Below are 23,173 nucleotides of genomic sequence, written 5' to 3' on the forward strand. Positions count from 1 at the left end.
TTCCTTTGTTACATACAAGAAAGGAAATCTGTCGGCTTCTTGTCATCCTGCAGGACAGTGCACCTCCTCCAAATGACTTCAGAGTGCATCTACATTACAGTACTGCTTTAGACTTTAGTGTGCAAGTGAAACCTAAACCTGTGTCGTATCTACGTTTACAGAATGGCAGAAATAACTATACTGGCTTTGATATACAGAGTTAAAACGGTATAACCTCTTCTCTCCCTTTTCCTTTTTGAGTTTTACAAGACTACAAATAAAAAAAGATCAAAGTAACTGTGAAAGGTTTCGTAGATACTCGAGAATGTCACACTGGGGTGTTATACATTAATAGAGGGTATAGGTTTGGTTTTGGATCTCCTCAACACTTCACATCTGAAGAGCACATCTCTAAACATCTGTAAACAAGATTTTGGATTTATACTAAGAGTATTTCTAAGGTTAAACCCTCCTCACATTAGCATGGATTTTGTTCTTTTTGTTAAAGTGATGGATTGCAAAATAATTCTGATCATGCCCCCTTGCAAACATTTTTGTGGATCAAATCTCACCCGTAAGTAAGCGTACCTGTGAAATTAAGTATTTTGAAATTCAGCGTAGGACTGAAACTGCTTTAAAAATATTGTAAATGCTTATGTCTCCTGTCATCTCAATCCACTAACCTGGACATTTCACAAAGATGCCATTTAAAAAACAAAGATCTTTAAAAACCCACAAAACTAACACATACTCTATAACATAGTTTTGTCTCATTTACCGTTTTCTGAAGCTGCTCCACAAGACAACCTCTTTAAATCATTCATAATGTACTGTATTTCCATCACTCAGTCCTTTTTTTTGATTCATGTTTCATTTATAACTTTTTTTCTTTACAGTTAGAATCAATTTAATTACTGGAAAAATGGAAACCCAGTGGGTTGATTTTGTGGCTGAGCAAAAGTGAAATCTGGTGCCGAGGAGTGGGTTCTGGTGCCAGGGGAGAGCTCCGTAAGGGTTTTGGGTGGTTTGATGCGATGGTGGCTGTACACAAGTGTGCATCTCCCCTGGAGCCTAAGAGCAGCCACATCGATCCACCACCATCCCTGGGATTTTGCCATGAATGATCTGCTGCTTGTCATTGAAGTAGAGCATGTTAATAGGGGACATCTTGGTCGGGGTACAGCAGGGCCCTGCGGAGCCTCGGGGGTTGGCGTGCTGCACCAGGTGGGTGTGCGGGTATTTCTGCATGAACATGTACTCGCACTGGCCGGAGCAATAGTTGGCTTTGTAGCGTTTGGGGGCAATGATCCAGTCCCAGCCGAACGCCTCGAAATCCACAGTCAGAGGGTAGCGACAGCAGCGAGACTCGGTGGAGTGCTCGTCGCAGTCCAGGCCGAGGTTTCTCCGAGAGCGTTTGGTCGTCTCGAGAACCTTCACTTCCAGGAACGGCTGCTGGAATCAGGGGGAGGAGGGGCAGGGCAGAGAGAAAGAGGTGGTTATAAGAGAACAACAAAATGTCGGACACATCGGTAAAGAAAAACACAATTGCTAGACAATTGTGTCCAACAAATGTAATAAAAAAAACCTACAGATAAGACACCACCATGTCTTGATCAACACCAACATTTAGGGGAATATCCTCATTTGATACCACTCTCACAAACCTGTGCATTAACTATGGAGGTAGAAGCAGGGGGTTATTAGCTTAGCTTAGCTTTGCACAGACACACTCTTTCCAAAGTTTAAAAAATGCCTGCCAACATCTTTAAAACATACTCATGTAAAATGAAAAGCTGTAGTTTAAGGGTAAGTTATGTACTCTAACTATTTCTTGTTGAACAACAGTTTATCCGTCCACCCAGCCCTTCTGCGCAGTGTCACAGTAACTAGACTTTGCCAAGACATGTTTACAGCATGTGTGTCTCCTTAAAACCTCAAAGGGTTGATTTTACATTTCTGTTTGAGTGTGGATTATACAAATAAGATACAACATGTTAATCCGTGAGCTGTTTTTAGATGTTTTAGCCTGTTTCCAGTCTTAATGTGAATGCTAAATTAATCTCCTCCCAACTTTAGCTCCATACTTGAGTTGTATCAATGTTCTCATCCACCTCTCAGAGAGAAAGCCAATACACACATTTCCCCAGTGTATCCAGAAGACATACTGATGTATTGTGGCCTATAAATTTTGCTTCATGAAGGTCTGAGGACTGAAACATCATTTACTAGAAATGTGCACTCCATAGAGTGCAGATCTCTGCCTGATCTCTGCAATGCATGTCAAAGAACGTAACCTAATCCTAGCTCTAACTGCAGAGGGCACCACCACAGGAAACACTGTCTAATGGGTGGACAGAATTCAACACAATAGCTGTCAACACCGGTTCACTAACAGTCAACATAGCGGCAAAGATAACAGAAACAGGGATTTATTCATGTCGTATTTTGCGTATTTTAAGTGGATCATAACATATTGTGTATGGAATTAATAAAACAAACCAAACTTTTCAAGTGATGTCAGTTTTTGAGCCAAAACGTGGCTTTAGTCTAACAGACTAAGTGAGGCATGTTTTTAGCCTCTAAAATGTACTTATAGGAAATCTTATTAGAACTGTTAATCTAATTAGTTTCATCTGTGCTTTTCTTGCTATTACAAGTCAAAATGTCTGCTGCAGACATAGATGATAGATGATATCTTTATCAGGCTGGTGATTACAGTGAACTTCACAAAGGTCTTATGGACCAAAGCATTTATGCAACTGCAGAGGAACGCATGTGGAATTAGTTTTTCTTCTACACAAACACACACATGATCCATTGACGACTACACTTAGTTTGTGTTCAATCCCTGTGTAGTACAATATTTTGAGTATAAACAAAAACTGCTTGTACAAACACAGTTCACTGTGTTTTGTCTTATTTAAAGCCATTCTAATTTCCTCACTGATCCTGACATGATCAATTAATTAAATTAATTAATAAATAATTAATAAAGTTAAATACTTTTGGTCACTTATTAAATGAAGTGGACATCAGCTTCTAGAAAGCCTGTTTTCAAAGCAAAATAACAAAGTTGATCAACTATTTCTCTCTCACAGCTAATAAAGTCAAGTAGCTCTAACATGAATAGAAATGATTCCTGGCCAATTACACCAGTAACTCAGATGTGGTGCAGGTACAACATGTGAAATGTCTACACGACACTACACACTAATGATCCACTATGAACCCTTACAACAGCAGCCAAATAAGCCTTTTTGAGACCAAAAACATTCTAAGGAAAAACATAGAAAATAAATAAATAGATGAAAACTGACACAAAACATCCAAAATGGCTGACTTTCTGCAGGGCAAAAAGAATATGTTCTTAATATGTTCTTAAACATGTGAGCAACAATGACACCAAATTTGTGGATATCAATGAAATTTTGTTCCAACATGGCCTGTATTTGGGGGCGTTGGCCACGCCTGAGCCCAATCACTGCAGAACTGCAGTTTTGATGTGTGTGCCAATTTTCATTAGTTTTGAAGCATCCTAAGCCCTCAAAAGTCCCCGGCATTCAGGCCCTAATGAAGGCTGAATTCCATTTAGATGCCTCAGCTGATATTGTGCTCGCTGGCTCACTGTCACACTGTCATATTGTACTGGAACATGTAAATACAGCAGAGTCATTGTTAATGTTATTAGTAACACCTGTGCTTATCAGACTGCAATAAGTCCAAATGTCCGCTGTTAAAGAGTGTCATTAAAAATGTAAATAGTTCAATTTTTGTATTTTATTTTATTATTATTATTATTTTATTTATTTATTTATTTATTTTTTCCTCTCTTTGTGTTCAAAGTGTCTGGCCTGGCAGTGGGTGGGGGGTAGGGGGAAGAGGGGTGACAGTCAGATGTGCCAATCCATGTTTATTCTGTATTTTTGTTTCTTGTGCTGTGCATCACACGGTCTGTCTAAAATGTTCAAAATGTTCTATAAATAAAGTTGGAAAAAAAAAAAAATTTAAATAGTTACACAAGTACAGCAGTTTTCCATTCTGGTACATCAGATATCCTGATGGTTTCTTATCAAATCAGGTAGTTTTGTGCATTCGCTGGGCAGATCAGATGTTAATTAGCAGGAAAAACACTACTCGATAACAATAAAACAACTAGATTCCATTCAAGTGAGCCACTTTCAGGGTCCTAGTATTATGAAATTTGTTTCCTGCTACGATGGGGAGAAGTCTGCCGTGAAAAACATCATGTTTGAGCATCTAAGCTTCTAATAGTGTCGCTAATTTTTTTAATAATACAAAGTCTTACTTAGACAAATATTTCTTCACTAATGTAAATTTAAATATCTTCTCTCTTCTCTCTCTGCAGAGAATTCAAGGATTTCTATTAGTTTGTTCATGTGGGTTTAAATGGTGAGCGTCGCCGCCCCTAAGCTTCCATGCCACAGTTTTTCAGCTTTCAGTTTCCTCCATCAGGTCTAGTTACCTGGAGTGAATTCAGAGAGCAAATAAAAAAAAAAAGAGATGCTCTCTGATTTAGCTTAGCATCACTAAGAGTCGCTCATGGCTACCAGTTTTTTCTCAAAACTAAAATGTTGACACTTGATGACCTGAAAAGGGGTCAAAGTGACAGAGAAAAAGATTGCAGAACTCTGCTTACAAATCAAAACCTGATATTTTGCTGATTCAGATGAATTCATTTGTCTTTTTTAAAGAGGGAACACAATGTGCCATTTCAAAGAGCACTGATAGAAACCAGCCTTTCCTAACGTCGATAGTTGACTCTGTATGCTTGGTTTGATCCCTGACCAAGGAGGTCATCTGCAGGCTGCCATAACCTTGACCTTTGGGCAAAGCAAGCGGATCAAATATTTTACTCCATCATGTTTGTCTTACAAAGCCTTCCTCTCTCCACAGTGATTCCAGCTGGGCTCGAGCACAGTTTTTGTGACGCATTCAAAAGAGGAAATAAGCTGAAAGGCCGTTGGGGTGAGACCATGTCAGCTTGGCCTTTAGGGCTTTTGTTGTAGAAAAAAAGACCCAGAGGATCAGGGAGAAGCAGAGTTTGACTCTTTCTTTGCTTGTTGTGTTTTGTTATATTTTGGTACACTTGCCTGTGTTTTTGATCTTTTCCTTTTTTTCGTTCAAGAATAATATTGCACACTGCTGTGTGCTCAGAGGGCAGCGATTTATTGGCCAAGACACCAGAGCTGACCTCTGATATGTGTTGTGAAGATCTGACCCAAATGACCACTTGGTAAATATTTGGTGTTGCTTAACTGGGATGAGTGGCCTACATAATTCAACATAGATGTTGCATGTAACTGCCAGTCGCAGTAACTCTGGGATTTCTAACTATAGTTAATGGTTCACGGGTGGTTTTTCTTTAAGACTGAAGTTTGAACTCATCCGTGCAGACTCATCCATTACATCTGACATGAAGTTGGTACATTTTCAAATCCTGTTCTCAGAGTTTGAGGCCCAAGAGCATCCTTTCAACCTCTGAGGTTAAATGAACCGCAGCTCGAGGTGGAGATCTTTAAAGGAAAACCCAAACTGCTCAGAGGAACAATGTGTTAGGGTTACAATCTTTTTTATACTTCACTCTTTAATATAATTGTTTGTGCCGAAATAATTTCAGTTAGTTTTCTTCAGCTTTCTACAACTCTGCCAGCCACAAAAGGGGAAATAGTGAATGAGTGCAGAAGACACACATTAAAATTAGGTTTTATAAAAGGCAAATATGAGGAATATATGCATCACAGAAGAGCATTAGTTAGCAGCAGACTTGAAGATGGGATGCGGTGATGACTAAAAGGTTAACGCTGATCCACACAAAGCAGCTGTGTTTTCTCTGGACTGTACTAAATATAGAGTGACTGACATGTTCAACTAGAGATGCTGGCAATAAATCTGATGCTTCAATACATGACTGGTTTATAAACTCTCCATTTGAAGTTGTCTATTGTGCTCTTCTGTTTGCCTTTTGAAGACATTTCTACTCAGAAGTGATGAAAGTGGCAAGATGGAGGTTTTTAAGTCCAGAATTCAGCATCAGTTTCTTTGACTAACACAAGAAATACATGTTTGTGTCAGATGAAAGCTGTCCTCTATACATTGTGCTTGAGCCATTTGCGCTTTTACAGACGTGTAGCTGTTAGCTGCGCTGGCCGTGGTTCAAAACATGGCTTTTGATGTCAGTATGGTGCACGCTGAGCATCCTGTCACTACGACGAATGTAAACACTCCATCGTGTTGTATCTTGGTGTTTATAATGCAGATTGATGCTACATGCTGTAACACTACCCTGTTTGTGTGGCTCATATCTCATCCACTGGGAACCTGTTTCACATCCGGCAAATCTTTGGTGTTTTTTCAGTGCAGTTCTGAATGTATTTCCCTTCCTTCTGTGCAGCCACTGCTCTTCATTCAGTTCACTGCAATGTGAGGGACAACTTGCAGATGCTTAAAACTAAAAATCTGCCTCAGTTTTTGTGAAGGATACGGTGATGTAGCACAGAATTTAGGCTCAATCTGCATATGACGTTCACTACAATGCTTCACCTGACGTAAGCACCTCTGAAGTGTCTTTGAAGTTCATTTTGATATCTGAAATTAGGAAACAATATTCGGAAATCTGCTTTAAAAATGGCTGGTAACTTTTTAAAATCTGCTCTCAAACAAATTCAAAGAATAAAGGATGCAGGGCAACATCAAATCTGATAACTTACTTGAAAAGAGATAAAGTTTTGTACAACAGCAGTTGTCTGTATTGCATCCTCAATAGAAAGTGATGGTAAGCAATTTTCTAATATTTTAGGTAATATTTTAATTTTAGGTTTTTGGGAGTTGATAGAAAATATTGTCAAAACTGAAGAGGAGAAAGAGAGATGACATGCAGGATGACATTAATGTCTCTTCAAATAACTTTTTGAACTTTAGCATGATTTTGACTGCCTTCCTTCAAATTAAACATGAATTATGAGTTACGATGGAAGTGACCCCACCCCACCCCAGGGACAGGTCTGAGGGTCCTTACCAGCCCCTCCTCCCCAGGTCGCAGCGAGGTAACTGCCAGGTCATTGCCGCTCTCATCAAAGGCGTTGATGTCGATTCCCCAGTTGGTGTGGGGCTGTTTGAACCAGTTCTGCAACACGTGCTTAAAGTCAATACTTTGCCAGTGGCCGACCCTGGAGTTGAGCTCGATCTTCAGGGAGCGGATGCGGATGTGGCGGCTGCCCTGCTCCGTGATGGGCTTCAGTCGGAGGATCTGCAGATAGACGGTGGAGGTCTGCTGCAGCGGCCGCAGGTACACCCACAGCTGGGCCTTCAGCACCTTGGTGAACATCAGTTTGGGGCTGAACTTGAAGAAGCAGCAGCTCGGCTTCCCATTCACCTGCACCAGGGGCTCCGCTGTGGAGAACAGGACAGTTACATTATATTACATACATGCATGTACTGTATATGCAGTATACTGTATACAGGTATCATCAAGATCATCACCATTCAACTAGCACTGGACTTGCATCAAACAGTGTTTGACCCAAGACTTTAAAAATTCCCTGTGTTGAAGCACCGGCCATGACTCACAACAAAGTCACTCCCATCTCTTTCTCGCCTCATTTCCTGTCACATACCCAAAAATCTAATAATTTTCATTTAACACTCAGTCCTTTCATACCTCTACCATAACATGCATTTCGCTTCACTGTGTTGAATTTTATTCACATAATTCACATTTTTATATCTTTTACCACAAACAGTAGATATACTACAAAGTTTTTCACAGTTTCTGTTGATAGAATTTCGGATTCGGATTCAGTCTGCTCCTGCATTGTTGGCTCTGAACACACCCCTTCCTGTTCAAAACTGAGTATCTGGAACATCAAATGCATCATCTTTAGTCAACTCAATGTACAACGCTGGGCCTCACTGAGGAGTTCAGAAATATATATTTAAGCTGACCAGCAGAAATAAAACAGACACATCTGTGTCCATGCTCAGCCGTCCACCAAAGGAACAAACCATGACACTCTGATTTATGCACTGACTATACCCACGATCACAGAGCTAAGTGAGTATAGAGAATTAAGACAAAGGGGCACACAGCATCAACAACAACTCACAGCAATAACACAGAATAACTACCATTAGCTCAGACTGTTCATGAATTCACATGAGTTTCATTCGTGAGCAAACTTTTTTTCTCCTCTATGATACTAACAAATACTTTAATCTGCATGAAACGAGTGAAAGTAGTCAAGGCAGGTGCAGCTATTGTTAGTTAGGGCATCAACTGATTTAGCATCCGACTCTTTTCTGTTTACTTTGTGCTTTAATCCATCACCAAACATTTTCAGCTCCGTGGCCGTCACTACAGCAACAAATAGCTGCTTTTTATTTGAAGACGAAAGCGGTCACTGAGAAGTGATGTCATGTTGGCACATTTTTGTGTAACTTCTCAGTAATCCACTCAGTAATACACTGCTGTGATGGGATACGTCGTATTTTCTAGATGCAATCCCAAGTTTTTTGTTCTGTGACGAATATTACATTTAAAAACGTATACCTTGAGCTTGAGTCCATATAGTTTACAGAAATAAAGTACAATCCAAATCTAGAGGCGATAATGGGTTTTTCTTTCACAACATAATATTGTAAAACACTAGCACCTAAAATGAGCACTGCTTTTTTTGGATAAACTGCAGGCCATGTCTGTCTCATTTTAGCCACATGTGCACGAGGTCTGTTGGTTATCATATGTGCGCATGGTCCTGTTGTTTGGTCCATTCAGTCAGGTTACATTTGTGATTACATCAAGGTTGGACAAACAGATACATTTGCATATTAAAACCAGGATCAGTAATGGTGGCCAGTGGCCAGATGGTTACCTTAGATTCCCCTGGGCCAATCATAATGAAATGGTCCACCCCTACATAACAGCCAGCAAAATTAAAACATCTCAAGTTTTTTTAGTGGCTCACCCTTGTTGGAAATATATTTGGGGTGTGGATTAAGGGTTATGTCAAAGAACACAAGGCGTCTCCTAAAATAGGCAGATTTATTCCTGTCATGATCCTCGGCTCTGGTGTTTCTGTGATTTGCACCACATGTCAAATCTGCACATGGTTCATTTACATAGACCTCCAACTGATATAATGACATCCATCCATTGCATTCATACATTCATTTCCATGTAAAGCGTTCATTTATTAAGGGAAATTTATTCTGCATCTATCTGGCATAATAATGTGCCAACAGACTACAATAGAATATCTAATCTGCCCATTTTCCCTGAGCACATTTGACATATTACAACTCCAGATTTTAGCAAATAAACCGTTGTTGTCTGTCATTTATCTTGCAGAGGAGTTTTGTCTTTCATTCATTTAAAAAAAGCAGATATAAAAACTGTATGGACCTGTCAATCATTGCTAAATCTGAGGTTGCTCAGGCAACCTGAAAATGCTTCCTGGGTCAAAAGGTTATTTGGCACCTCAGCCTAGTTAAGAAATGGGATCAGGGGTCAAAACCGTCAGCCTCTTTACATCTCAGGGGTGCTGGGGAGGGGCTGCCCTAATAGCCAGATTGAGTTTGAAGGTCAAGGTCGACCCTATGGCAATGGTAATATGTCTTTTTTCACAACACGCCTCTTCTACCAGAGATTCATTTAAAATCTCAGAGACACAACAGCGCTGAATCAGCCACAGTTTGTTTTTGTTTTGATTAGGGTGGAGATTCTCCAGCCAATAGTGAATTGTTTATCAAACCTCAATTGACTAGGAGAGAACACTGCACCAGGCTGTTTTGTTTTTTTACACTAAACAAGTGTTGTAATTGAATTATGGGCATGCATTGAGGGATATGAATTCACTGAGGTACAGATGGACTATCCATTAGAAGAGTCCAGGGCGAACATTGAATAAGGGCCAAGCCAGGGACAGACGTGGTCCTTCAGCCTGTATTTCCAGGGACAGTCATTAGTGAGTGTAAATTATACAGTGTCTCACGCTGGACAAACAATATGTCAATGTTCCTTTTGGTGGGTTCCTGAGGTCACAGCAATTAACGTGGGTGGTGTTGTGTTTGCTCATCAGCACAAAACTGGGAATGAATGATTCTGCAGTTTGCTTGGGGTTTACTTGTGATTACTACTTTTTGTTGCTTTTAATCGCTGCAGATGGGGGCGGACACACAACAGCTCTTCCTTTGCAAACAGTTTTTTAATCGCGTTTGTTGAGTTCTTTGGAAAGAAAAAAAGAAAAGAAAAGATGACAGGATGAAATCGGTCCAGTTTCTCAAGCAGAGGCCTTTCTTAAGAAGGAGTAATCTGAGAAGCAGAGCCCGTACACCGTGATCCAGTTAGGACCCCGGTTATTAAACACACATGCACAACATATGAGCTACATCATGTTAAACAATGACTGCATTGATAGGTGAAATCAATTTGTGCCTTTATAGATCCTGTAAGTGCAAAAGTAAGAGGCAAACTGTGCAGGATGAACACCAGCAGCTTAATTACACCCCACGTCTTGGCAGAGATTTCCACTTGTGCAAAACGAGCAAAGCTACCTTGTAAAGTTCAGAAAACCAACGGGACATTTAATCCTTCTACCTGAACTTCTACCTTTGCTCCTGCTGCCATAACACAATATTGTTGGAAGAGCTGTTGCAATTTAACTGCAACAGCAGGGCTGTTTTTACGGCTTCATTTCCTGAACAATTTGCTCAGCTGTTGTCCAGTATTTTAACAGTCTGAATTCACTCCTCCTGTATTGATATGAGTTCAGATTTTGCATTCAGCACCACCTACTGGAGCAATAACACCACTCTCCTCGGTCAAACTGAGGATGACAACAGAGTAGCTCCTATACAGTTGATAACTCTCTTCTTATTTTACTGAAAAGGTAAAAACAAGTAAAACCAAAGCAAGTAAGTATGGACAGAGGCTGTGTTTTTCCAAAGGAAACAGGCCTGTTTGCTTTTCCTCCCCATGTTTCCAGCCTACTTCATTATTACAGGAGCTTATTTCCCTGCGGTATAATTGCAGCATATGCAGCGCATGAATTTTACTGCCAGTACGCAGCAGGCCTGCAGGTGAGCCTATCAAACATCTGGTGGACTCCCTGGGTACCTGTGTCCCATAGTTAGCTCAGAGCCTCCATATAGAACATATAGAGTATAAGGGTTTATTCACCATGCCATCTGTCTTTTTTAATATGGCCGTAGCCTGTTTCAAAGTTAAATGCTTTTAATAACCAAATGCAGTACCATTACTGAGGGGTTCTGGAGAATGAGCCAGTTAAACTGTTGAAAACAGATGGAGAGGCAAAGTTAAGGTGTAGTTATACAATGAATAGTTAACACGTGTTCACAGTGAGAGTGCTTAAAAGTAGCCAGTGTAGTAAAAATGGATTCTTAAAAAAGAACAAGCAGAAAGGTTTCTACTTTTTTTGATGAAGGCTGTGGTTTCTATGTTGCTGTCCTCCCCATGCTATCGACTATCCTCACTATACTTACTGTCATCATAAGATCCTCATCTAATGATAAGAAAAATATCAAATACATATCAGAGCTTAATAAGCTGGTATCAGAGTTTCATATCCTCACATCAAAATGGTTAATGTTCTTGTCAAGCAGCAAAGTTAAAAAGTAAACTAAATGATGAACTTCCTATATGTCAGAAAAAAACACTTCACACTTACATCTCATATTTTAAAAATCATTAGAGTTCACTTCTTTCTCCAAACTCTTGTATGGCAGTCGTGTGCATATTGTATACATGTGCTGTAACATGTGCCAATCAGGTGAAAATCTGCAGCTGAAATGATGAAGGGAGAGAAATGGTCACTTATTGTTGATGTCCAAATGGATAATGCATAATGGTAAAAAACCTAGATAGGAGTTTCATTTGCATATATATCTATATTTTCTTTTTTTAATGGGAAATGCAAATGTGCCATTTTGTGGTGAGTGTGTGTTTGGGAGCCTTCATGTTGAATAAATGTGACTCTAGGGTATCCCCACGCACCTCGGCATATTAATCATCGTGACACGTTCACGACCCTTCTAATAAGACAGGGGCCACAGTGCACCCCCCCAAACATCCCATCCCACCCCAGCCCCACTCCCTCTTTGTCTCTCAGCCAGTCCCAAGGGACGGGAGAGGGTGGTGGGGGAGGCTGGGCTCGAGCTGGGGATGGAGGAGGGCGAGGGGGGGGGTGTGTGAAGTTAGACCCCCTCATTCAGAAGCCCTCCCCTGGGACAACGGCAGGCACAAGACTCCTATTAGGACTGAGCACAGTAGCCCCCCAGGAACAACAAAAGACACCTCCTAATGCTCCCTGTTCTAGCTCAGTGAACACACACACACACACACACACATACACACACACGGAAACATGCAACCACACATAAACACACGACATACACAAGCTCCAAACTGACCGTCTTCAGCAAAGAGACTCAAAGCTCATTGTTTTTGGTGTTGGGGTTATGTATGTTTGTATTATACAGGGATCATCTGCGGGACATCTCCAGCCGGACGGGGACAGAGGAAGAAAAGAGCGAGCGTGCAGTGAACTGCAATAAGGTGGACAGCTGGACAGCAGGAAGCATGCTGGGGTCTCACCGCTTGTGTTCGTGTGCATCCACACATGCATGCAAGACGTTAACGTCAGAGGACAATGTTCTGCTCTGTTATTAAAAGTTCAATCCAAAACTTTTTACTTATTCTGTCTAAGCAGAACACTAACATATCTGAATTCAGTGCTACTACCAGGTTCTTTTCTTTTTTTTTTTTTTACTGTATTTCATGGAGGTGCGACTGTAAAATGAAAATCTGTTATCTGTTATATTACAGTTATTATGTTTCAAGAAAATCATGCACACAGCTGATTCATTTTTCTCATTTTAGCCACTGATCATTATGGTACAAAGTACAGAGAAAGTCAGTGTAAATGTTACTCTCTGTTTGGAAGCTGAGCACGGTTTTGTTGACATGTTGTTGTCATTGATATTGATTTCACAATTCTTTGGCTTCCTTGCTAACATTATTCATAATTATATGTTTTCACCCAAGTTTCCCTACATACACCAGTGTAGTGTCAGTTTGTGTTCCCTCACTTTATATTCATTCTGTCAATCAGCTGAATCGTCGAATGAGGCATCGCTAACACAATCAAAACATTCAGTTGTTGGAAAGTAGTTTTGTTTCTTAGTCTTGTGTGCTGCAACTTTGTGTTAGTTCACAAAAGTGTGCACGACATTCAATTTGGCAGTGACCCTCTTGTGAGGGTCAGATATTGTTGGAGCCTTGAGGCAAAGACTTCATCAGGGACGTAGCACAGACGTGACTGATGGAAAACGGAAGGAGGAGAATAAACTGACTGAGGGGCGACTGAGTAATTAGAAATTCAGTCATGATCATTTAGATTGATATAAACCTAAAACTCATGCAGGTGAAACACAGATCTTCTCTTGGTTTTCAAATGATGATAATGTTCTGTATATTTATTCACTGATCTGTTTTTTCTGAGTCATTCACTTGATAACATGATGCATCTGTTGCCAAACGGTCCATGACAGAAACCAGGTTGGTCTAAATGACTACAACTGCTCGTTTTATCATCAGTTTCAGTCTCTTACGACTTACTTACTGACTATTGCTTATGTATAAAGCACCTCTAACCCCTCTGCAGCAAAGTTTGTTCAATGCAAAACACCAACAGAGTATACACAGAGTTTACTTTGTAAGAGGAACAAAATCAAACTTCATGTCAGTTCATAATGTGTCAGCAAACATCATCAAAAGAATCCTGTAACAGAGGGATGATAATTCAATCTTATGTTGAGAACATTGACCAAAAAATTTTCTTTATTGTTGTGTTTGATGAAGCAATTTTCTAGAAACCGTCTGTAAGCCTGTTTTACATCATCACATGCTACAAGTTGGTTGTTGTCACACAGACTCCAGTTTGAGCTCATGTTTCAGTGCTAATCAATGACCTCTCTCCAGCTTTTCAGTTAGTGAATTCATTAAAATCTTAAATTGGCAGTAAAACAGATCAATGAAACCAGAACAGGAACCAGAACAGCTCCATGAATTTATATCTTTTTTGGAAATGATTCACGAGACGGCCTATGATCTCACACAGCTACTGTAAGTAGTGAAGTGTCACTTTTTTGTCCTATTATGACAATTTGCTATACTGCAAACAAAATCTCATTAACCCTGTGTTCAATTTAACACTAATCTTACCCAAGGAAATGTGTTAAGTCTTATCTCACTAAAATGAAATGAGTCTCTGTCTGTCTGTCCTTTGATTTTCTCAGCAACAACATCACCTCAAGCCACACTTCTGCAGCATGTAAAATCTGGGGCTTATCTATACATTAACAATAGAGCTTTGACATCAGTGAGGCTGTAATGTTCATCTGAGACCACAACTAAGTCATGACGGGTGTACTACCCAGGACTCAAGGAAGCGCAGCATCGAGTATGAAGTTACAAAGCTACAAACTTGCCAGCTACGCAGGGAAGTTTTGAATGGACAATGTATTTGTATATTGTAATATAGATATTCTGTATTTCATATCTGAGATTATTTATCTGTAATAAAATATTAATTTCTTCATTCTGCATGCTGCCTAGGACCAGCTTCCCAGCAGACTCGGTTTGCTATAATGCACGACCCAACCTCCCAACCTCTGGGAGATTTGTCCCCATGGCACCCATGTTCTTGACATTATTCATGACTATTCATACATTACACGCAAAATAATAAAAACACCTGTTCCAATTATGCAGATGACACCCACATTTATATCTTCTCTATCTTACCAAGTGATAATGTTCCCTTTGACTCAGCAACTACTGCATTCAACAATTCAATGTTTAGATGATACAGGTACAAACAAAACTTTGATTTTCACATTATATGAAACACCATAAGCCTCTCTGGTAACAGTCTGATAACAAAACTCCAAACTAAACATGGAGAAGAACCATTTAGTTATCACACTCCACCTAGCTGGAGCAACCTTGCAGAATATCTAGACAATGAAGTTCACTTCTAAAGCAGGTTTAAACTAGTTTGCTTGTCATCTGAAAAACATTGTTCACACTACACTTTCATCCTGCATTCATCTCTATTTCTCTGTTTTCAGTTTTCACTTGGTGCTTTAATGCCTTGTTCTTATTTATATGAATTGATTTAATGTGTTTGAATAAACTTGTCTGAACTTCTGGCCCTTGCACTACATTAAATTTAAAAAGAAAACTCTGGGAAGGGGGACTGATGAGTATTGATGGGCACTGAAGTATTTATTATAGTGATGTATGCATTGAGTGAGCAGCAGGTCAGAGCTGCATTTTAAAAATGTTGCCCTTAAATCTTTCCTTACATAAAGACACATTATCCCTCACACACGTTGACTACAGATTAGTTTCATCACCTTAAAGGCTAAAAAAAAATGTGCCATATTTCTCTCTGGAAGTCTTTCTTTTTGAACACACTCAGCTACTGAAGAAAAACCCCTAAAGCCACCCAAATCTGTCAGAGTCCCAGCCAAGAGTTTTCTCTAAAGACAAAGTTAGTGCCACCAGATTGTGCCAACCCTCCCTCTAGGAGGCATTTTCTGCTATATGGTTTCCTCGAGAATTTCTAAGCAACATAAAATATCTATAGTTCGTTTTATGAGCTTCTCTTTTTCCATTTGTGTTGTACATGATATAAATCAAACTTGGCTCTTGTCCCTAAAGAAATCACTTCAACTGTGCATTTCCATAATGAACTTCCTGGGGTGATGTGGGTACGGCAGGCAGAAATACAACCACAGGTGATAAATACCGCAAGAGGCTGCTCTCCATTGCAGCAGAAAAGAGGCTAATTAAATTTTCATGTAGATAATCGTGAGGTAATCCACTGTTAATTGTGCTTCTTTCCGACACAGTGGCTCCCTCATGGGATCCACCATTATGCCCATGCAGCATTTCCTTTGCTTAAACGCCTCTTAGATTTAATGGACTCTTCCATAAACTGATCCTCAGCAGCTCCTCGCACACGACCACACAGAGCCTGGACGCATCCATCAACAATAATCCCCTCAATGATCTCCATTTTATCTTTTCACTCCTCCTCCTCCCCTCCCCCTCCCCCTCCTCCGCCTCCTCCTCCTCCTCACTCATGTCCCTACACAGAGCTTAATTACTGGTGTGAAGTAATTATTTCCTTTATTAGCGAAACGTAACATCTGTTTCAGGTCTTTTTAATTGTACCTATAAAACCCTTCCATGATTTCTGTCCCTTTAGGATAGGACTGAGCTGCTTGTTGCTCCCTGCGGACTCACTCCCTTCTTCCCTCCACCCCCTCTTCATACCCGCAGCATGAGCCATGGCGCACCTAACTCGATCACACTCTTCGAAATCCTTCAAAGAAGCAACGAGGAGCTCACCAGTGCTCACAAGCAGCGAAAGCAGAGACCGATACAAAAAATATTCTTGCACAGCTATGCCTCCAGATTGACATAAATGCAGTCGTACATTCATCCTCTCAACTTCTCAGTGTTGTATTTTTGGTAAAGCATGCATTAAATTCCAAAGGAACATATTCCCAAATGCCAAGAGAAAAGGCCGGCTGCAGGGACTGGTACACAGGAGCGTGGGAATAGGGGAAGGAGGGTGGAAGGAGTGAGATTCCTGAGGTCCTGGGGAAATTTTGTCCCCGTATTAATAGACTTTGGGCCCTTTGAAATTTTATTAGCCATAAAGTTGACAGTATGTTGTGCAATTTCTACAGTCCTTCAGACCTTTCTTTCTTACGTTTTTACTTCTTTTTAAACAAACTGGTCATGCCCCCCGGCGTCCAAACAATTCAACACCAAAGTTTATCTTTCCCTCAACTGATGCCAGCAACTACATAGGGAGAACAGGTGTCATCGTCAAACTGAGACCTCCATGGAATAAATAAATCTATAAAAACCTCACATAGTCATCAACTTGCAGCAAACACTGGCCAGTGAGTTGAAGACAGTCCGACTTCTGCTGCTCTGTCCTTTTAGCGCTCTCCCTCTTAATTTTTATGGTTCCTGCACCTTCAGGAAATGACCCTTTTATAGGGTCAACACTATAAAAGACTTGTTTTTTTGTGGGAGTGGTTAGTGGATGAGTGTGTGTGTGAGCGTGTGTGTGTGTGTGTGTGGTGGGGGATAAGTGTTCAAGTTACTACCGGTTCGTCTTTGCTGCCAAAGAAAGAGAGCCGATGAGGTTAATAGTCTCCTCTTCCAATATATCACATAGCTGTGAACTCTGTGACCCTTTTTGTCAATAGGAGAACTTTTCTCTGGAGTGTGTGTGTGACTGCGTGAGTGTGTGTGAGTGTGTGCGAGTGTGTGTGAGCATCCTTATGTGTCTACACAAGTGTGCACATGTGGAGATTTGTATAGATTTGTATACATGTGTGTAGATGTTCATTTTTACGTACTGAAGAGTTGTGTAAGCCTGTGCTTGAACCGAATATGCCTCATCTTGATAGGATTACATAATATTACCAGTATAGCACTTCCTAGTGTTAGCCTACCACATGAACATGGTGCACAGCACAAAATGTGTGTACAGAATAGTTTAAGAATGAGAGAAGATCCAAGAGTGGCTGAGTGGTCATTAAAATGCTTCAAATGTGAGCCAAATGTCAGTTTTCACTCCATTAATAGACAAAGTTTTTCTGCAGATAGATTTGAACATACGGCGATATGTGTTTGCTGGAGTACAATTTAAACACTGAATAAAGCTTCGACAGGAGGTTAAGCGGGTGCTGCTCTCTGCTGGATTCTCCGTACGCGAAATCTCTAAAGATGTCACAGAACAGAATATACGTTCATTCAAGGGAAAAGATGATCAGGAATCCATGAAGCTGTCTTCAAGAAACAACCTAAACAGGGATCTTGTGCAACAACAGATGATATGACCACGAGGATTCTTAGTCCACAGAGGTGCCGCTTCTCTCTCAATCTTCTAACTCGTGTGCACTGGCAGCATAATTAGATTTTTAGTACTTAATATTGCAGGAGTATCAAGACATCATCAAAACGCACATAGAGAGACAGATGGAGGAGAAGGTCAGTGTAGGCAGAGGGAGATCTGGTCTAAATGTCTTGGACAGGTGACAAATGGGAGACTAGTGAGGTCAAATCCTCACCCCACCTCAGGCAAAACAAACTAAGCTCCAAAATACACACTTTGCAGTCACGCTCACGCATAATTAAACACATTAATAAATCAGTATATAAACACTTCAGCTGTTAATGCTAATAGATTAGTTAATAAAAATCATTCACGATGCTGCAACAGAAAACGACTCTGATAAACTGCTCCAAACTGAGTCATTTTTTATGCATGAACAACATGCGGAGCGGTTACCTACACAACACACTGTATGGAGGAAGATGTTTTAGTGCCGCACTATGATATAAATAGCTGTACTTTTCCATGAAATTTCATAGTAATTAGAGACCAGGAAGCATGGACCCTCTCAACCCCCACTGCGGCACCCACGTACCTTGAGTGAATACTAAGAAGCAACTCTGGCACAGGTCCAGTTCAGTATGTACTGTGTGAACCCACATGGCCCATCAAAGGCAGTGTGCACGACCGTGAAAGGGTGATTGGGTTCGAGGTGCGCAGGGAATAGTGTTTGAAGTCCTCGTTCTATCAGAGAGACAGAAAAGGCACTTTTAATCCTGTGGGATCACCAAGGCGCCACAGGCAAAAGAGATGCACTCATTCTCTCAACTCTTCCATGAGTACCGGAGAAAAGAAGAGGAAGGAGAGAGGGGGCTAACGGGGAGGAAGGTGGGGGGGTGGTGGAGGGAAGGGGGTGAGGGGTGGGAGAGAGGGAGAGAGAGGAAGAGAAAGAAGGAGCAGATGATAGAAACTGCAGCTGACGTAAAGAGATGAGGCAAACTGAACAGAGAGGAAGTGCTGTAACATGATAGATACAGCGGTAATGTCAGTCATTAGCTCCTCTGGCTGGCACGAGGCCGTCAGAAATGCGCAATTAGCCAGCGTCATGCATAATGCCCTTTTCTGGCTTGAGAAGGTATCAAATCACTTTGCATGGCATGTTGTGCGTGTGGCAGTGCAGAGGATGTGAAGAAGAGAGTCAGAAACACAGAGTTTAAGATATTGTTGATTTCCCTTGTGGTGCTCTGATGAATGTGTTAAGATTTCAGAGTTTCATCTTGTCTGTATTTACAGGTGGAGAGGGAATAATCCAATATAGAGCTGATGTGCACAACAGAGAGATGACAGCAAGTCATTGTAGAAAACCTTCACTGTCAGCATGTATGTTTGTTTGTGGGCAAGTCCTCCAAATAGGAACAGATGGAGACAGACAGACGGCAGATAGAGAGGTAGTGAAAACAACGATCAGCATTATAACTTGCAGCACAAACGCACTGATTATTTCCTGAAAATGTCCTACAAGTAACCGCCGTGTAAAGCAAACGGTTGACAGATGACGAACCAAATGCTTTCCGAAGCCTTCATTCACCTGTAAGACATCAGCTGTGCATCGTTCTCCTGTAACTGAACTGCATCACTCTCACATCAGTCCGAATTGCTAAGAAACAACGACAAAATAAAAGTTAAAAGCTTAGATAAAGAGGGGTGGAATATGGGAAAGATGGAAATAAAATTCAGAAGACATTTGAGGCTGCAGTTAGGCTGCAACATGTCGACTGAAGGTAGATGTGCCGTAATCACAACAGAGACAGGTGGGTCTGTCAGGACAGGTGAAGAAGTCAAAGTGTTATTAAACTAAGAGATATTAAAATATAAAAAACAGCTTATTTTAATAGTAAAAATGGATGAGAGAAAGAATACTGATGCGATAGATAGATAGATAGATAGATAGATAGATAGATAGATAGATGTTATAATGAGGAATTAATGATGTCAGACAACACATGAGGCCAAAGTCTCCTGCACACAGGCACATCTTTGTTCACTCCTGGAGTAAAAAAAAAAAAAAACTGATTATTTGGAGTGTGTTTTATCCGCCTTGTGCAGAATATATTACGTGTGTAAATGTTGTTGAACCCCGCGATTCGCCAAGAAAAGGTCACACACTCCCCTCGACCCTAAGTGATTCTATGTCTTTGTGTACTCGTGGTGAAAAAAAAACGAGCTGCGCCCATAAACTTCGCATTTAAAAGGCAAGTGCGGCCGAGGGGGGCCGCTGCATGAGGGGAACAATAGCAGCTTTTTGGACACACTTTTTCTCACTGCGATGAACAGCAGGGAAACCGGTAGAGCCTCCTATAAAAGACCGATAGAGCACAGCTGCCAGGGTTCAACAGTAATTTTATAAAATGTCTCCAAGGGGCCTGCCTGCGGTTTATCTGTGGATTTATGGGAAACTATAAGAGGGCGAGCAAATTGTTAGGGGGCAATAATCAGAGGGCCTCACGACGTGATCATAACTCCAGAATTCAGGGCCTTTATGCAAAAGAAGACATAAAGGATAAAGTGATGCAACTGCCAGCCAAATGCTGCATTATCATTAATAATGCACTTGACATTCAAACGGGTCTGCCATGCGTTTACTCCCAGTGAAACACACACACACACACACACACACACACAACATGTGAAAGAGGAGAAGTTTGAGCGTGACAGCAGGTGGACTGAGGAGCTCAAATATAAAACACTCCATCCCTCCATCATCACCATCATCATCATGAAAACAAAAGTTCAGCAGGCCATATTGGAGCTGTCTGTGCCAGAGTGACGAGGCTCTTTATGCTGCTGATTATTGATTTATCAGCTTCACGCGTAATCCCTAGTCTATTTTGACAGCCGTGGCCAGCAGCTGACCGGAGTCATTTGTCTAATTTTATCAGTCCGCTTCAGCCGCACAGAGCAGGACCCCCCAATCTCAACCTCAAAAAGTAGGTTAGGTCACTGACTTGAATGCGCCCCAGCGGCTCCACTGTCCACGCAGCAGGCCTGAGTCACTTCAACCTATCTGCTCCGCAATTACGCGCATGACGCATTTGGAGACAATATTGTTGGGTTGTAAACTATTACTCACGCTCAGAGGCCATGGTGATCACGGACTCCGTGGTGGCGTGGTACTCATCCTCCTCCATAAACTCATCCTGGGACGACGCGTCTCCCTGGAAGTCGTGATGGTCCAGGAGCTGCTGGAGCGGAGGCGCCTTGGGCAGCAGCTGATTGACCACCTCCCGGCTGATGTTGGGCGCCTGCTTCAGACGCAGCTTGCTCAGGATCTGGGACTTGATGGTCTCCAGCCTCAGCACTTTGCTCTGCTCCCTCCAAACGCAGGCGGAGCACTCGTGGGAACCGGCGTCCTCGTCCAGCAGGGACAGCCCGGCATCCGTGGGCGTCTCGCTGGCAGAAGGCAGCAGCAGATTGGGCTCATCGCTCCCCGACTGTCCCAGGGAGATGAGCACCATCAAGCACAGCAAGAAGTTGTATCTCGGCATGACGACGCGTGGACACCAGGCAATGCAACTTTTTCTTTCTTTTTCTTGTCTTTTATCCCGTTATATCCCCTCTCTCGGATGCGCGTCGCTCCTTGCCTTATCCTACAAAAGGCAGGGAATCAGTGACAAGCACCTAATCCAAAGCGATCACCCCGAAGTTGCTTTTTTCTTTTGCAGCAGGAGATTTTGCAATGAATTTTCAACAAAAAAAAAGTACGTCCCAGTGTGTCTCGGTGCAAGCTGTGTTGACTGAAAGTTAACAAATTATCTGTCTGATGAATGCATAGCCCGCTCACATGTAGTATGATGGTTGTTTTGGGGTCTTCTGTACAATTTAGTCCATGGAGGTGTGTGAACGTTCAGAAGTGTCACTGAAAAATGTGCAAGTGCGGTCAAAAAGGGGCTCTTTATATATCTCAGCTGCCCGGTGTCGTAATCCGTCTCCATTGGCTAAGATTGCAACAAAAGGCTTTTAGGTCTGTCACCAAGTCAAGAGGGACAGAGCGAAGGGAGGGTGCGCGCACTGTTATGAGAGTATAAATGTTTTTACAGTGCACAAACAATGTCTCACATTAGAGATATAGCCCAATTAGGTTATTATGATGATGACATAAAGTATGGCTCACTGCGCCTGTTGTTCTAAATGGTTTATTATGATGTAAATTGAAAATTATATTAAAAAAAAAAAAAAAAAAAGCTTCATGGATTTTCCACATCACCTCCTAAATCACACACGTCTGAATATCTGCGGTGCTTTTTTTTTTTTTTTAACATCAAACATGTGAAATCTTCACGTAGACCTAAGAACTGGTTAGATGCAAATAATTATTTAAAAGTTGCACGAGCTTAAGTAATTGTGTGAACCAGCAAAGCAAAAAACTGGCTTTTTCCCTTGAAATCAAGGGCACTTGAAATGCATAGTTTTAAAAAGGCTGCATCGTACAGTGATAATAAAAAAGATGATGTTTAATAGGCTTCACCATGAAGTAGCAGCAGGTCTCTATATTATGTATATGATCTTTATAATGTATATATACATATATATGTCAGTATGTCATTGGATTTGACCACTATATAGCCAAACTACAAACCGTGGAGAGATTCTGTATTTCTGACTGTACATGTGCTCAATAAAAGTTGTGATATCGCTGAAACAGATTTTCACAGGGGCAAACAATGAGTTTCCTGCTCTCAGTGAAGCACCACTGACCCACTAGTGTCATCTGCTGGGGGAAAACACCGTTGCAGCTGCAAACAGATCATGTCTCAGTCACTAGTTCTCATGTGGGCTGACTTATACTACAGATGCCTGTAGTCACCAGTTCGTATAGTTACATGATAGTTTTAAATCTGCATTGTTCAGATACTGATATTATTCATTGTACTGAGTTAGTGATGCCTGTGCATTAGTGTACCTGAAATGAATCCTGGACACTGTTGTGTGTTATTGGACTTCGGTGGAGCTTCCCAGACATTAAAATGTAAGAAAATCTGTAGGTGCTGTTTGCTCACATTTCCTCCCTTCTCTTGTGCAATGACAATATCATAGCCACTACCTGCACTTTGTCACTACTCATTTGTTTTTCTGCTGTGCAATACACACATGTATAGATTTTATATTTTTCTTATATGATTTTTATATTTGTATTTATTTATTTTTATATTCTTTATATCTTGTTTACTTCTGTT

General features: G+C 41.1%; 1 protein-coding gene across 1 annotated transcript; it reads right to left on the bottom strand.

Annotated features, from left to right (window-relative positions):
• Positions 1-1,050: 1,050 nt before the first annotated feature.
• LOC139212836 (growth/differentiation factor 11-like) lies at positions 1,051-21,517 on the bottom strand. Its single transcript, XM_070843385.1, has 3 exons — positions 21,070-21,517; positions 7,016-7,389; positions 1,051-1,431 (listed from the first exon to the last, which is right to left on the bottom strand). Exons 1-3 carry the CDS (start codon positions 21,482-21,484, stop codon positions 1,051-1,053), a joined length of 1,170 nt encoding a protein of 389 aa, XP_070699486.1. The 5' UTR covers positions 21,485-21,517.
• Positions 21,518-23,173: the final 1,656 nt, after the last annotated feature.

This window comes from Pempheris klunzingeri, chromosome 2, assembly GCF_042242105.1.
Source record: "Pempheris klunzingeri isolate RE-2024b chromosome 2, fPemKlu1.hap1, whole genome shotgun sequence".
Taxonomy (NCBI): Eukaryota; Metazoa; Chordata; class Actinopteri; order Acropomatiformes; family Pempheridae; genus Pempheris; species Pempheris klunzingeri.